Source organism: Bos indicus x Bos taurus, chromosome 10 (assembly GCF_003369695.1).
Source record: "Bos indicus x Bos taurus breed Angus x Brahman F1 hybrid chromosome 10, Bos_hybrid_MaternalHap_v2.0, whole genome shotgun sequence".
In the NCBI taxonomy this organism is placed as follows: Eukaryota; Metazoa; Chordata; class Mammalia; order Artiodactyla; family Bovidae; genus Bos; species Bos indicus x Bos taurus.
This window is the reverse complement of record NC_040085.1, coordinates 94,167,040-94,183,777: the sequence shown is the minus strand read 5'-3', so window position 1 is coordinate 94,183,777 and position 16,738 is coordinate 94,167,040. Positions and strand designations below refer to the sequence as shown.

Genomic DNA, 16,738 nt, shown 5'->3' with positions numbered 1-16,738 from the left:
AATAGATTATAAAGTCTTGTTGCTAGAACTCTGAGTACTTTATTAAAACATTCTTCATTCTTCTTTTAAATTTAGCTAAAGAATTCTTTTGTTTCCATCATAATAGTCTCTTAAAGAAATGACAGCCAGTTCTCTGCAAGTATCCTAAGGTCCAGCCCAGAAGCTGGCTTGCTGCCCCAAGCCCTCCCCTCCCATTACTTTCTAACCCCTTCACTTCCCACCCCACTGCAAGATGACCGTCAGGAGTCCTCGCCAGCCTTCAGAACTCTTCTTGGGCTTTCCTTCTTTACAAAACGTTTTCTGATTTCCAGGGCCCTCTTGCCTACCCATGCAGTCTGTCTGCCTCCTTTGAATCAGTACATTTGGAGCACAGGGACTGTTTTTTAAACAGTATATTTTCCATTACGTCTAAATACTTCCTTGTTTTCATAGCATATTCTACATACTCTTTCTTTACTTTAGTAATGGCTCTGAGGAAAAGCATTACGTGACAAATGTCGATTTAAGAAACGAATTTTAGAGTAGCAGTGATATTATTAATATAAAGCTTAATCCTTTTAGTAACTCACAACAGTTACTGCTTAGGATACTACTTAGTATGCCAGTAACTGCTAAGAGTTGTACGTTTATTATCTCTGATTTCTTCAGAAACCCTTTGAATGTATTACTCTTGCCCCTCTTTTGAATGAGAATACTGAAGCCAAAAAGATGGTAATTAAATTAGAATTCCACCCCAATCTGTCCAACATCAATGAGTAGTTTTTACTATAAAGAAAACCTTTAATATTTAAGAGTTCTGTTACTTGAAAACTGGCAGCTTGAATACCATTTCCTTTTGGAGTGATTTATGCACGATGATATTAAGACCTGACTACATTTTTGAATGCCAGTTACTGTCCTATACATGTGTTACTTTATTTAATCTTCACAAAGAAAACCCTATTAGGTAAATTATTCCATTTTGCAACTGAGACAGCTGGACCTCAGAGAACTCAGATAACTTGGTTGTGTCACACAGCTCACTTGCAAATAGTGGAGTCAGAATTTGAAAGCCTTTTTTTTTCTTCCCATTAGGAAGGCAATCCTGTACTGCCTTCCTAATAAAACTTATAAATCTAAGAGTAGTGTGTATACACATTTAGAGTACAATTTCTCAGCCTCAGCATTATTGGCTGGATAATTCCTCATTGCATTGTAGGGTGTTTAGCAGCATCCCTGGTCTTCACCCACTGAAGGCCCAAAGTGTTTCCTCCCAAAGTGTGATGGCCAAAAATTTCTCCAAGATATTGTCAGAAGAGTCTCAAGGTGGCTAAAGTTGCCCCTGGTTTGGAACCGCTAATTTATAGATATGATAGATAGATATAGATAAGATGCTCAACTTTTATGCAGTAGCTCTTGCTTTAAAAAATTGCTGTTGATCACAGGACAGGATGACTGGGTGCTGTTTCCTGTTTCTAGTCTGCTTCTGAGTCAGTTCTTAAGTTTACAGTAAGGGAGTGATGATGCTTACCAGCTGCTTCAAAAAAAAAAATTGAATAAGAATAGTGACTTTGTATCCCTATATGATCAGGGCATTCTTTTTATGACAAGATACTTTTACATGTATAAGGGAGACATCATAATTTTAAGAATATTATAATCTGGTGAGGGTTAGCAATTGCTGAGAACTAGTACTTAGTAAATAGTAATTGCTAAAAAATATTTTCTCTTTATTGATTATGGTTGTAGATTTTAAAAAGTAAAATTTTTAATTGTGTAAAGAATTTTAGATAAACCACATTTCTTACTCTGTGTGTGTCAGTAGGTGTGTGTGTGTATGTGTGGTGGGTGGGGGAGATGTGAGAGAAAGAGAAATCAGTTGATTGTCTTTCGTTATAATAACGGACTATCACCCACTGATTCAGACAATAGCAGTTTAGGTATGCAAGAACCTATGTCTCCTTATGACCATATACTAGCACTACTAATATTTACTTATAAACAAGACGGTGATAATGATTATAGCATATGGATTTTGAAATGATGCTCATTACTTCATCCTAGAAAGAGATTTTTGTTTTTGTTTCTGTTTTTGTTTGAGTTACAATTAATATCCCCATTCATCACTTCATTGGTGTTGGCTTTTGGCTATTAAAGTCATAATTTTGTTTCTAAACTCATTTGGCCCACAGGTGGAAATGGTGTATTCATTGTTGTCAATGCTTGGTACTCATGATAAGGATGATATGTCGCGAACTTTGCTAGCTATGTCTAGCTCCCAAGACAGCTGTATATCCATGCGACAGTCTGGATGTCTTCCTCTCCTCATCCAGCTTTTACATGGCAATGACAAAGACTCTGTGTTGTTGGGAAATTCCCGGGGCAGTAAAGAGGCTCGGGCCAGGGCCAGTGCAGCACTCCACAACATCATTCACTCACAGCCTGATGACAAGAGAGGCAGGCGTGAAATCCGAGTCCTTCATCTTTTGGAACAGATACGAGCTTACTGTGAAACCTGTTGGGAGTGGCAGGAAGCCCATGAACAAGGCATGGACCAGGACAAAAATCCAAGTATGTTCCCTATGGTGCATGTGACAAAGCAAATGTAAAAGTTTTTGAAATGAAAAGTTTTTTAATTAGGATGGTGTCTTTATGAATCAGAGTGGGAAATTCATATTAGCTACCTACACTGCTCACATAGTTTAAAGCTTAATTTCTCTATTTCTTTAGGGAAAAAATTAGCACAGGAAAATGTTGTGTGTACTACAGTGCAACCAGAAAAGAACAGAAAATCAAAGTAGACTTAAGTAGTCATAGCATAGTTGATCTAGAAAGAACTTGAGTGATTATGTTCTCCTTCTCTCGAGATTAAGCTCAGGAAAGTGACTTTACATAAGTTCCTTCAGCTATGAGTGACCAAGCCATTCTCTCTTATTCGCACATCACTTAGTGGATGCAGAGCTGTGTTATATCCATTATTTGATCCTTACAACAAGCTTGTGAAGTAGCAAGGGAAGAGATTACCATCTTCATTTTATAGATGAAGAGACTGAGGTTCAGGGTGGCTAAAAGACTTGCCTGTGGCTTCACAGATAGGTGGTGGGTGGTGGATCTAGGATCAGAGGCCAGACCTCCTGACTCTCAGCTCAGTGTTCTTCCCACTGCACCATCTGTCTTCAGGCCTTGGGGCCCTAGTTGCTGGGGTGATCAGCCACCCAGCTCTTTTCTCAGGGAGAAACCCTCTCCCCCAGGAGCAGGGATCATGGGAGTTGGGACCCTTGGGGAGATAACTTACTTCATTCCTATAGGAAGAACCAAAAGCAGTAAGTATAGAAGGTAAGAGCTCCTTTCACCTGAGAAGAACCCATACATAGACATACACACAACAAAGGACCATCGAATCAATATCTTGATTGGGGGAGCAGGAGAAAGACTGATGATGAGAACTTGATCTATAAAGATTTAGTAGATTTCTCTTAGGGTTAGGTATAAAGGTGAATTTATTAAAAATTAAAAATTTTTCAACAATAAGAATATAGCAGAAATGTCCTTTCTGTTTATCCTAGGGCTAGGGAGAATTAATAAGTTGCTTTCCTGGGAAAACATTATCTTTCTGGATTGTTTTCTTTTGCTGTCCACAATTATGTAATGACTTGTATTGTGTGCTCTTAATACCTGTTTTCAGAAAAGTTAAATAGAATAAATATTATTACTTCTGAAAAATAGATTGGTTTTTAAATTTTTATTTCAATTAACAGTTTTGAAACTTTATGCATAATATTAAATGTGCAAGTACATTTTTGTAGACACTTTCCCTTTAAATTTTCATTTACTGTCTGGTATCTATATAATAAGCTTTCGCTACTAGAGTTGCACTAGGTTTCTCTATACATTTCTATACAGCCATGTGCCTTTCAGTTGAAAACAGAGATTATAAATAGTTTTATACCAAAATGTTTTTATTATTTCAAATAACCAATATAATTTTTAAGTTATTAATTGAATTATAGCATAAACCTACATGGGAGTTAGTCCAACAGACTTGGTCAAAGGCTGATGAGAGGTAAACATTTTTATGGAACCAAGAAAAGCGCTTTACCTATATTTTCCTTTCCGTGTGTGTAGTATCTATTCATCTCTTCAGCAAATACTTGTTGATTCACTAAGCTACCATGCATGAGAAGTCTATCAGCCAACTGAGTATTTTTTAGGTATAATGAACATCACTACTTTGAGAAAACAAAGCATCATGGCTTATGTCCATTTTACTTTTCAGTGCCAGCTCCTGTTGAACATCAGATCTGCCCTGCTGTCTGTGTTCTAATGAAGCTTTCGTTTGATGAAGAGCATAGACATGCCATGAATGAGCTTGGTAAGATAAAAATGTTTCTTAATGCCATAGAAGAATCCTGACGATTTTTCGTTGTTGTTGAATTAGTGTATAAGGCCACTAACTTCTATTACCATCTGCTTCCTCCTTGTAGCAAGTGACTCTGGTTTCCAGAGAAGACAATGTCCTAAGTGACAGAAACTGCTACCCTTTCATAACCTAACTTGGGTTTCTAAAATCTTAGCCAGGGATGGGCAAAAAGAAATAAACGGGCACTCTTGCCAATATTGTCAAGGTGGACCCTGGGTGCCAGTCGGTGGGAGGGTAATTTGAATCGTTTTGAGATGTGATGATACGGAGCTTTGTAATTATTCTTGAACTCAGTCACTTCTGATGGACACGGGAAGGAATTATTATTAAGACTCATTTATCTTCATGGTTATCCGTACTTTACTGGGTTTTCATGATAAGCAGCGTGGCTGGTATCTCTGAAACTCATTAATAATGGAAAAGCATTATCCTCTAATTTGTTAGAAAATATTCCATTAATTTTGGAAGGATTACTCTTAGGATGTGTTCTCACATACTCTGAACCTTATCACACCTGCCTCTGTGGCCCCCATTTTTCATGAGATGGTTTCTCTTTGACTTCTAGGTTCATTTTGCACGTGTGGTATTTATAAGTTGCGTCATGCTGAGCCATCTCCTGTGAACCCGGATCGCTTTCGTTGTGCCACAAGCGAGAAGCAGGCGCTGAGTCTGCGTCTTAGTGTGGCTGTGCCCTTGCCTGTTGTGCTGTTTACGTTACCTTTCATTCCAGCCCCCGCTTTGTATCCCTGCCACCCTTGCCATTTTCATTCATCATTTATCTTACAAGTGACAAAGTCGTGAGTCGCTTAAATCACAGAGAACCTGAACGGCTGGAAATGAGTGCTGTCTCCTTCAGATCTCATTTTGGGAGGCTGTGTGTACTTGGTCTCCACCTGCCCCCCACAGGCCCTAGGCCGCTTGATTCTCTTTCCTTTTTCCCTAGGTTCCTGTGAAATTGAGTATGCACTTGTGAGTTCTCCCCTCCTCAATACAATCCAGCACTGGTGAAATTTCAAGTTTGGGTGTTTTTTGTTTTTTTTTTTTAACACTCATAATAATGGGGAAAATAATGAACAAACAGGAAAACTAATCCAGTTTTAAGCTCCCACAAATGTTTTTTCTAAATGTCCCTGTGTTCCAATGAACTGTAGACTAGGACTGACCCACATTAATCATCTGAATTTCCAAGTAAAATCTAGACTCAGTGTTTGTTCCTCTTCCTTCTTCAGGTAGGAAGGCTACCCGGGGCATTTCATCCCAGGAGCTAGGGCAGGGGCTTTCAGGTGAGGAGCAGGACGGGGCCTCTGGGGGTGTGACTGTGGGGATGTAGCCACAGGCGATTACCTTCTCACTCTTAGCCTCTGACTTTGCGTTGGAGCCAAAGAAGGAACAAGGTGTGTAGACTGTGGATAGATACAGTCAGGTAGCACAAGGGATCTGACAATGAGGGATAGGAGGAAAGAAGTCCCAAGCAGATGAAGAAAAATTCCTAAGCCCAGTCAGCTAGGACTGTCTTTTGTAGATGCAAGAAAATTCTACAACTGTTAGGGTCATTTAAGTTTGCAACTATTAGTGTTGCAAGTTTTAGACTATAATACCAGGAATGTACACATTTATTAATTTCCAGACATATGCATTGGTGTTTCCCAGACTAGATGATAATGATCACCAGGGGCAGTGGTCAGAACGTGTACTTCTCTGGCCCATGGTAAGCAAGCTTAGGAAAATAGAATCTCCAGAGCAGGGGACCTAGGAATCAAATCTAGGAAGTGGCCCACCTGATTCTTACGACCAGGAAATTTTGTGAAACTACCAATATATAGAATATTGTTGCTGAGCCCTACTTATTTTAGAATGAGGTATTTCATGCTAATGGTGACTATCTAAACCAAGTAAAAGAAAAGTAATATACTTTTTAAAAATTCTGTCATCTTTCTACTATCTTGTTTTGATAAGTTTAAGGATTTTGGTAAATGTCATCTGAAGACATTGATCATCTACTATCAATAAGGTTATGAGATACCATACGCGATAATATTTGGTTCATCCAGACCACTATTCTCTAACACAGACACCAAGATAATGTGGAAGGATGTGCTCATGACCTTTACATTACCTTGAAACATCCTAGTATTTCTTAGGGCAACCAGTTTTTTTCCTATCTGTCATGAATTCACATCGTATTTTTGTGAATCCATTTTTAAAGTATATAGATTCTTTGCCTTACAGTTCACTGGAAGTTTTTTTTAACTCCTGGAAATCATAAAGGGTCTCTCTCTTCTATCTAATACGCTAAGTTTTATTGAATGTTCTTTTTTCATTAGCACGTTCTTCATCATTGGCATTAATAATGTTGTTCTTTTTCAGAATCAAGTCCTAAGATTTTTGGTTTTCCCATACAAAAGTAGTCAAGGGCCTTCTTGGGAGGTTCTTGAGATTATTTCACATGTTACTTTCTTAGAACAGTGTCACAGATGCTGCTGTGCCAGGCAGGATTTTATGTAGGCATGAAGCAGAGTGTGCTCTGTATGGCTTTGATGGTCCGGTTTATAATCCTCAACATTTGGTGATCTGATCAGTACACAAGGCTACTGTCTTTAAGTCAACAGTGACTCCCAGGTCTGTTTCCTAGTCAAGACTCTAGTTCCTCCTCCTTTGCTGAAGGATTAAATGGTGGAATTTTCTGAAGCTCTGTACTCGGCTTTCTTCCACTCTCCCTAGGCTATATGCTCTACTACATGGCTTCCCTGACAGTGTTTTTCAAACTCACATCTTAATCCACATTCTCTCTCCTGAGATTTACACACATTTTCATACTGCTCCTCCAGCATTTTCACCCAGATGATTTTTCAGACATTTCTGACTGAGTTGACAGAAACTGAGTCTGTCTCCCCCATCCCCAAAACTATCTCTTGACCAGGGTTCCTTTTCTCAGACAGTAGCCTTCCCGTCAACCCACTTGCTGAAGCCGGAATCTTAGAAGACATCTTGGACTCTGTTCCTGTCCCCTGTATCTGCTAACTGCTTTAATTCTGGTTCTCAAATATATCTTCCCCCACTGCTCTTCTTTTTATCCCCAGCACAAGCAAAGCCTCTTTCTTCACTCCTGGTCTCCCATAGTTTATCTTACTTGGCTCCCCACTTCCAGTAGTAATCATTTCTATAGCCTTAATCATAGGAATCTGTTTAGAACATACATCTAATTATTCTTTTCTCCTGCATTAGATCCTTGGTGAGGTACACAAAGTCTTGTATTACCTGGCATTTTTGTAGCCCCTCCTTGTTGCTGTATATTAATGTTTCAGGCCCATCAGCCTTTACATGTGCTATTTTATCTGCTTGAGATGCTTCCGTATTGTTTCTCCTCTACCCCTTTTAGATGGTCATTCATCCTTTAAGTCTCAAGTTAAATCTTAGTTCCTCAGCCACTTTCTTGATCCTTCCAGTCTACGTTAGGTTTGCCTGTTATCATGCCCCGTGCTTCTACACAATCATGACATTTAAATTAGTTGTTCAGTGGCTGTCTGTGCTAATCTGTAAGCTCCATAAAGACATTGGTTGTTTTGTTCATGGGCTGTTTTGTTCATGGGCTGTTTATCTTTCCTATCATCATGGGTGGATGGAGGAAAATCTTCCTAAATATGGTTTGGCTTTTCCTTAACCAAATTAATTTTTATTTACCTACATTCAGACTTATCTGTCATTGGTGCCAGTTATAAAGATTTACACAAATGTTCCAAGAGTTAAATCCCTGGCTTGGCATTCTTGACCCAGAATTGAACTTGGTCTGTTTTGCAAACTTGCTTATTGCTCTGCATACTGATCCTTCTAGATCATTTACAAAAATGATGAATGTACAGATCCTCTTTCAGATTAATGACCTGACAGTTTAGACTTCCAGTATCCAGGAACTGCCTGTTTATGTTCATCATCTCTTTTTCTGTCTCAGCTAACAGTATCTCCAGTTTCATAATGATTAATATTGATGATGATGAATATTTTTAATAACTTCCATATGCATTTTTATTTTTATTTTTATTCACTCCCTCACCATTTTGCTTCACCTTTTGTCCTTCTGTTTTGTGTTGTCTTTCTGCTACCCCTTCCTTTATGTCTTTTCCTCTCCCTTCATTTTTCTCCTTGCCTGCCTACTGTTGACCACTGTAGGCATTGTTAAGTATACCCAGTGGTGGGAATCAAGGGGAGAGAAGATACTAAATCCTAGTATTGGTATTTGACACTTTGTGTGTATCAAAGAAAAGAAAGAATTTAAAAAGAAAAACCATAAAAATGGTTCTATTCAGCTTAGTAATAAGTTGAACAGGTAATTCTTTTTCATAAAAAAGAAATAAACTTTGCTTCATGCACTATTTCACTTAGAAGTTTTAGTATTCCTAATGATACTAAAAATTATTTTGGAGATAAAAATATATTAAAGTAATTAGGCCATAGTGTGTGACAGTGAAGAATGTTTTTATAAAGTCCTAGTAATAAAGTTACCTTTTTCTGCTTACATTCAGGAGGACCTAATAGTAGAATATAGTCTTCTTCTTCCTTGACAGGATACAGTGTATTGCAGTAAATAGAGTATAATATTCATCTTACTCAGTAAGACAGGGGGCTGGAGGGTGGAGAAACTGGCAGCAAATGAAGTAGTTGTCACTTGTACTTGATAAGTATATTACACGAGTGCCTTATAACATTTTTTGTAGCTTGTAATTCTGAAGACAGAATTAAACTCATTCTTTGAGATTTTTCTCTAGTAATTTATAAACTTGGTACCCATTTGTGTTATTTTAGATTATTGACTTCTTCCTCTTGCCCTTTTTAAATTAGGGGGACTACAGGCCATTGCAGAATTATTGCAAGTGGACTGTGAAATGTATGGGCTTACTAATGACCACTACAGTATTACTTTAAGACGATATGCAGGAATGGCTTTGACAAACTTGACTTTCGGAGATGTAGCCAACAAGGTATGTTTTATAAGATCCATTTCTTAAGATGGCTCTGGTATGAGCTTTTTTTTCGTACAGACTACTTTTCACTGACTTTCTTGTCACTCTCGTCATTAAACACTGACTCATAAAAACCTGTACTTTATATTCCACTGCATATCCGTACTTGTTTGATGTCTAATGCCTAAACAAAGGCAAAAGATGGAACACAGACGGGAACTTACGTAATCACATTTAAAATTCTGTTCCTGGGCAGACTTCCCTGGCGGTCCCGCAGTTCAGACTCCACTCTTTCACTGTAAGGGACACAGGTTCAATCCCTGATTGGGGAACTAGGATCCCATATACCGCCTAGTGAGGCCAAAAAGTAATTAAAAAAAAAAAAATACTGTTCTTGGGAATGACAGCAAAAATCTGGAAATCTTGATTGGTGAAAGTGTCAAACACATATTAGTTCCATCCAAATAAAAGACTTTACATTCAAACCCTTTTCTTATCATTTCTTATTATTTATTCACTTTATTTTTCCAGTTTGCCAAGAAAGGAATGAATATTGCAAAGGATTAGGAGGGTATTTGTCTTTTATTTATGTAATTGATGGTTCTAGTTCTTTTATGGGTGGCTGCAGGTTGCCTTGCTACTAACGCTGTGTAACCCTTGACTTTCCAGGCTACTCTCTGCTCTATGAAAGGCTGCATGAGAGCGCTCGTGGCTCAGCTCCAGTCTGAAAGCGAGGACTTGCAGCAGGTACTCCTCAGATTCCACGTGGTTTTCTTGGATATTAGTGGCTTAACACCCTGACTTAGGTTAATGTAAGCTGTGACTCAGTATTCAGCATCTCATGTTTAAATTGTGGCTGCATTAACACCAGAATAGAGGCAAAGATTTTATTCTAGACTTCCTTTTGGCTTATATCAGCTTTAAGAAGAAATGTATTTGTTGATAGATTTCTACTGTTACTTTTGGGCTTCCCAGGTGGTACCTGTGCTAAAGAACCCGCCTGCCAGTGCAGGAGACATAAGAGACACGGGTTTGATCTCTGGGTCAGGAAGATGCCCTGGAGGAGGGCATGGCAGTCCATTCCAGTATTCTTGGCTGCACAGTCCCATGGACAGAGGAGCCTGGTGGGCTACAGTCTATAGGGTTACAAAGAGTCAGACACGACTGAAACAGCTTAATACACATGCACGCAGTCTTACTTTTAACATTAAGAGCAAGAAAGCAACTAGTATAAATAATTTTATAAACAAACTATTCTAAAATTGATCCATTTGCAGGTTATTGCGAGTGTTTTGAGGAATCTGTCTTGGAGAGCAGATGTAAATAGTAAAAAGACTTTGCGTGAAGTTGGAAGTGTGAAAGCATTGATGGAATGTGCTTTGGAAGTGAAAAAGGTACCTTTGAGAACTTTTGGTATTACCATATGCATTTCATCTTTGGATACTTTTTCACTGCCCTCTCCCACCTCTGAGACTCACTAATTTCTGACCCTCTTAGCTTACCAATCCCAAGACTTAGACTGCTCCAAACTCTGCAAGTATTAAGGCAGACAAGACTGTACAAGGTGACCTAGTGTAAATCGGGGTGTTGCAGCTCTGTTGACATCTTGGACAGATAAGTCTTTGTTTGGGGGTACTGATCTGTGCCTTGTAGGATGTTTAGCAGCATTCCTGGCCGTTGCCTACTAAATGCTGACATACCTTCCCCTCAGTCATAATAATCAGAAATGTCTCCATTTATTACAGATGTCCCCTGTAAGAGAAAAGGGACAGAATCACCCCCAGATGATTCCTTGCTGCCCAAATCCCAATCTCCCAGAGTCCCCAGATTTTAATAGTCACCTTATAGAGGTAATCAGACCCAAAGATGAAAAATCCATCAAATAATAATTTGTTCACAAAAGGAAGTAATGTCTAGGTGGGATATCTACTTTAGAAACTAAGCTGATTTTTTTTTTAATTGAAATTTGTGAAGAACTAAGCTAAGCTAGTCTTTTTAGCTAATCTGAGCTTCCTTTCACCCAACCAGCCCTCCTTGACCCAGAGCCTACATTTTTCTCTTCAGAATTTCCTTTTCAGTCTGGGGCTATTTTTTTAATTTATGTATTTTTTTCTAAATTACATTGTTTTATACCTGGAAACTCCAAGAAAATCAACTGGAAAATTATTAGAAATAAGAAAAATATTCAGTTAAGTAACTGGCAATAAAGATAATGTTCAAAGGTGGTCAAGAGGTACAAACTTCCAGTTATAAGATAAATACATAATAGAATGTAATATACAATATGATAAATGTTGTTAACACTACCATATCATTATATATGAAAATTTTTAACAGAGTAAGTCCTGAGTGCTCATCACAAGGAAAAAGTTTGCTGTTTCTTTAATTTTTGTGTATGTGTATATACATATATATATATATATATGAGATAATAGATGTTCACTGAACTCACTGTGGTAATCATTTCATGATGTATGTAAGTTAAATCATTATGCCATTTACCTTAAATAGTGCTACATGTCAATTATGTCTCAAAACTGGGAGAAAACAGTACTGTTCAAATATACTCAGGATTTGTATAAAGATACCTTTAGAACACTACTGAATCAGCAGAACACTTGTATTCACACTCTAGAAAAAAGGTTATGAATGGCCAGTAAGCACTTGAAAATATACTCAGCATCATTAGTCATCAGGGAAATACGGATTACAGCTGTGAGATACTGTTACACATATTATATTGGTTATAATCTTTAAAATTGACCATGTGTTGTCCAAGATGTTAAACAGCTGAAATTCTTCTGCAGTGCTGGCAGAAAAGTTAAATGGTATACAAGCATACCTCACTTTATTGCAGTTCGCAGATACTGCATTTTTGGTAAATTGAAAGTCTGTGGCAAGCCTGCACTAAGCAAGTCTTTTAGTGCCATTTTCCCGACAGCATTTTTTTCAGTTAAGGTATGTACATCTTTATACACAATGCTTTTGGACAGTTAATAGACTACAGTATAGTGTAAATGTAACTATATATGCACTGAGAAACCAAAAAAAATGGCATGACTTGCTTTATTTCAATATTTGCTTTATTGGAGTGGTCTGGAACCATACCTGCAATATCTCTGAGGTCTGTCTGTCCCGCTTGAGAGAACTTTTGGCAGTGTTTTCAAACTAACATTTACCTGCTATACAACCTGGCCACCCATGAGGAACAAAAACTTAAATTTACACAAAGACACACAGTTATTCACATAAAGATTATTCGTGATAGCCAAAACCTAGGAAAAAAAATTCTAATGACCATCAGTGGGTAAATGGGTAAATAAACTGTGGAATACTATTGGGCTATATAAAAAAAAAAGAATGAACTATTGATACCTGCAATAATCTGTTATGTTAGAAATCAGAACAGTAGTTGCCTGGGGTTGGGGGTGGATTACAAGGAGTATAAGGAAATTGGAGGAGGATCAAAGTACAGTTTATTGGTCGCCTTAATACCTTACTAAAATTATACAAAAAAATTAGTGCCATGTACACTTTAAGACTTCTTTCTAATCAACCTTGTGTATTTTCAGAAAGATTTAATGTTTTTGTATAGATTATTGGAACTTGTATTGCTGTTGAATAGCTCATTGTATCAGAGAAGGCAATGGCACCCCACTCCAGTACTCTTGCCTGAAAACTCCCATGGACAGAGGAGCCTCGTGGGCTGCAGTCCATGGGGTCATTAAGAGTCAGACACAACTGAGCAACTTCACTTTCACTTTTCACTTTCATGCATTGGAGAAGGCAGTGGCAACCCACTCCAGTGTTCTTGCCTAGAGAATCCCAGGGACGGGGGAGCCTGGTGAGCTGCCGTCTGTGGGGTCACACAGAGTCGGACACGAGTGAAGCGACGCAGCAGCAGCAGCTCATTGTATTATCACTCGGGGACCTCAAAGATCTACATACAAACCAATTGCTACGTACCAAGAAAGTTAGATTAACAGACACAGCCTGCTGAAAAGTGTAAAAGAGGATTTTAATAAATGTCAAGATATAGCCTGTCTTGTAAAGGAAGAATAGATCATTTCTCTCTCATAGATGAGAAAGAGATCATTAAAGATCATTTCTCCCTAAATTCATCTATAAATTTTTAATGTAAGCCCAACACGGAGAAAACCAGAATTGAAAGAGACACATGTACCCCAGTGTTCATCACAGCACTGTTTATAATAGCCAGGACATGGAAGCAACCTAGATGTCTATCAGTAGACGAATGGATAAGAAAGCTGTGGTACATACACACAATGGAATATTACTCAGCTATTAAAAAGAATGCATTTGAATCAGTTCTAATGAGGTGGATGAAACTGGAGCCTATTATACAGAGTGAAGTAAGTCAGAAAGAAAAACACCAATACAGTATATTAACACATATATATGGAATTTAGAAAGATGGTAATGATGACTCTATATGAGAGACAGCAAAAGAGACACAGATGTAAAGAACAGACTTTTGGACTCTGTGGGAGAAGGCGAGAGTGGGATGATCTGAGAGAATGGCATTGAAACATGTATAATATCATATGTGAAACAGATCGCCAGTCCAGGTTTGATGCATAGAACAGGGTGCTCGGGGCTGGTGCACTGGGATGACCCTGAGGGATGGGATGGGGAGGGAGGTGGGAGGTGGGAGTTGGGTTCAGAATGGGGAACACATGTACCCCCATGGCTGATTCATGTCAATGTATGGCAGAAACCACTACAATCGTGTAAAGTAATTAGCCTCCAATTAAAATTAATTAATTAAAAAAAATTTTTTTAATGTAAGCCCAATCTTAGAAAAACTAGCCCATCAGAAAGTTATACTATCCAGTTCTGGTTTGGTCTTGCTCTGGTTAACGGTATTAGAATTTATTTTTTCCATCTTTTTCTACATTCAGTGCAACAGCCAATATGAACATTCCTTCTCTTTTTAACTTGTCAGCTCTTCATTCTCAACTTCATTTACTCCTCACAACCACAAGAACCAAAACTCCTTCCATATCCCCGTGCCCTGCATTCTTTCCCCTCATTCACTGGCCCTTCCTCTTCTACACAGCAGAGTCTTTTCCTTCACCTGCACCCTGTGCTCTGGGCATTGCTGTTACTCAAAACTGTTCTCCCTTACTCTTCTCCGCTATACTGTCTCTACTGCTTATAGAGAAGGAGGCTTTTTTAATGTTTCACTTATCTGTAAGAAGCCCAATATTTTGAAAATAAAAACAAAAATGTTCATTTTCATTGCTTCTTCCAACTTCTTCAGAGTCTCCTGTGACAACCAAAGCCCTGAACAAGTAGTCAAGTAGTCACGCCCTTCATTTCCTAACAGTCGTTTCTAAATTTGCTCCTAACAAAAAATCTAGATTTATAGCTTAACTAGGACATCACTTTTCTACCTGTACCTGTGTTTGATACCTTTGATCACATACCTCACTGAATCTCCTCCCTTTGTTTTGACTACCTATACCTCCCACATCTAATCGTTTCATCTTGTCTCCTCTAACTATAAAGCTTCTTTGAAACAAAACCCTTGGCCCCCTACATGTAGTCCCAAAGAGAGCAACTTCTGTTTTCCTACCTTCAACTCTCATCTCTAGGTCAGTTGTAAGTTTAGCTCACTCCTCTAAACTGTTCCCATTTTTTCTGATCTCAAGATACTTTGTCCCATTTCCTCAATCACATTATAATTAAAATTGAGCTATTGTCCTTTTCACTTCTTCAGTGGTGAAAGCATTTCTTCTCTGCCTCAAGGTAAATAGTATCTATTTTATTCATTTAATATCCTGAAGAAGAGAATACAATGGCTCTTGATTGGGTTGAGCCCAAAAGGTTTGCCGTGACTTTCAGGGCCCTCTTTTCCCTGTCTGACCTTACTTCCCACAAATTCCCAACGTGGACTTTGACTTCTCCTGTGTCTTCTTTCTGTTATTTAGTCCTCCCTTGCTTATTCCCACTTCCATGCCTTTACTCATTCTACTTCCCCTGCCTCCTCTGAATGTACATGTCTTTTTATCTGCAGAGGTGCTCTCCTCCAAAAATTATTTCATTTATTTGACTTAAGTTCCCATGGCAGTAGTCTTTTCATTAGAGCCCTTGGTTTTAAGTATAGTGTTACTGTCTTTTTTCCCCAAAGTAAACAGCACCTTCAAAGCAAGTGTCAGTTGCTCTGTTTGTATCCTCTAGAGTACCTGTAACTGTGATAGGCACAGAGTAGGTTTCTAATGAATGTTTGTTTGTTCCCTGATTGATTTTTAGTAAGAAGACTGTTGTCAGGAGCATGGCAAGTTTTAACCAAACATCCTTAATTGCATACTCAAAGTGTTTCTCTGGCAGTTATAATTTGACAGTTTACTATGATACTGTACATCAGGGAGTTCTCATTTTTATAATGACTTTGTTTCTTCGAGGATTTTAAGAAATTGGAGTATTTCCAGTCTGCTTCCATTTTAATAAATTGTTACTTTTGCATCAACCACACATAAATATGGATGTGTATTTTTATACAAACAGAATATTGTACATACTTCTCTGCAACTTGCTCTTTTCATTTAATGATAGGTCTGGATATCTTTTCAAATCACCATTTAGAGGGTCTTTTCTAGTTTATATTATCCTGAAAATATTATCTTTTCAGAATGCACATCAGTTGTTTCATTTTCTAGTATAAGCTTCTGTGAGATAAGTGTGAGCCCTCTAACACTTCACGTTCATTGTTTAGATGAATGTGATGGTCATTGTTTTAATGTTGTGTTCTGCTTGTTTCATGGGGTATCACTGTCTTAAGTTCTGTTTGGTATTTTATGAAAGTTTTTTTAAGTGAGGCATTCCTAATGCTTTACCAGTAAAGGATGGGCAGCAAGGGGATATTTTTAAAAAAGAGAGAGAGCTTTCTCTATAGAAGTAAGCATAGACGTTCTAAGATGTTACAACTCTTAACTAGATGACATATTCTGTTTCTTGATAGGAATCAACCCTCAAAAGTGTATTGAGTGCCTTATGGAACTTGTCAGCACACTGCACTGAGAATAAAGCTGACATATGTGCTGTGGATGGTGCGCTTGCATTTTTGGTTGGCACTCTCACTTATCGCAGCCAGACCAATACTTTAGCCATTATTGAAAGTGGAGGTGGGATATTACGGAATGTATCCAGCTTGATAGCTACAAATGAGGACCACAGGTAAATACAGAGTTTATTGTTACTTTTAAATGAATTTGTAAGATTCATATCTTCAGAAAGACTTAACTGAGCAGTGTTTTGTGTAATTATGCAAGTTCTGACCCAAATTACACTTATGACAATGAAACTATTAACTGTTAATACCTGATTTATTCATTAACATTTATGCTAATAAAAGTTC

General features: G+C 38.1%; 1 protein-coding gene across 12 annotated transcripts in view; it reads left to right on the top strand.

Moving 5' to 3' along the window:
- Positions 1–16,738, top strand: part of APC (APC, WNT signaling pathway regulator) — a 134,834-nt gene that overhangs the window by 105,360 nt on the left and 12,736 nt on the right. For 6 of the 12 annotated variants that reach the window (XR_003512865.1, XM_027552595.1, XM_027552596.1 and 3 more), the window contains 7 exons: positions 2,172–2,550; positions 4,256–4,351; positions 5,629–5,682; positions 9,236–9,375; positions 10,027–10,104; positions 10,635–10,751; positions 16,343–16,557. Coding sequence is in view for 11 of the 12 variants with exons in the window: in XM_027552595.1 (XP_027408396.1) it covers positions 2,172–2,550; positions 4,256–4,351; positions 5,629–5,682; positions 9,236–9,375; positions 10,027–10,104; positions 10,635–10,751; positions 16,343–16,557 (1,079 nt within the window). In the remaining variant the exon portion in view is untranslated. The remainder of the gene's footprint in view (positions 1–2,171; positions 2,551–4,255; positions 4,352–5,628; positions 5,683–9,235; positions 9,376–10,026; positions 10,105–10,634; positions 10,752–16,342; positions 16,558–16,738) is intronic. The other 6 variants (XM_027552598.1, XM_027552601.1, XM_027552599.1 and 3 more) reach the window with 3 other exon arrangements.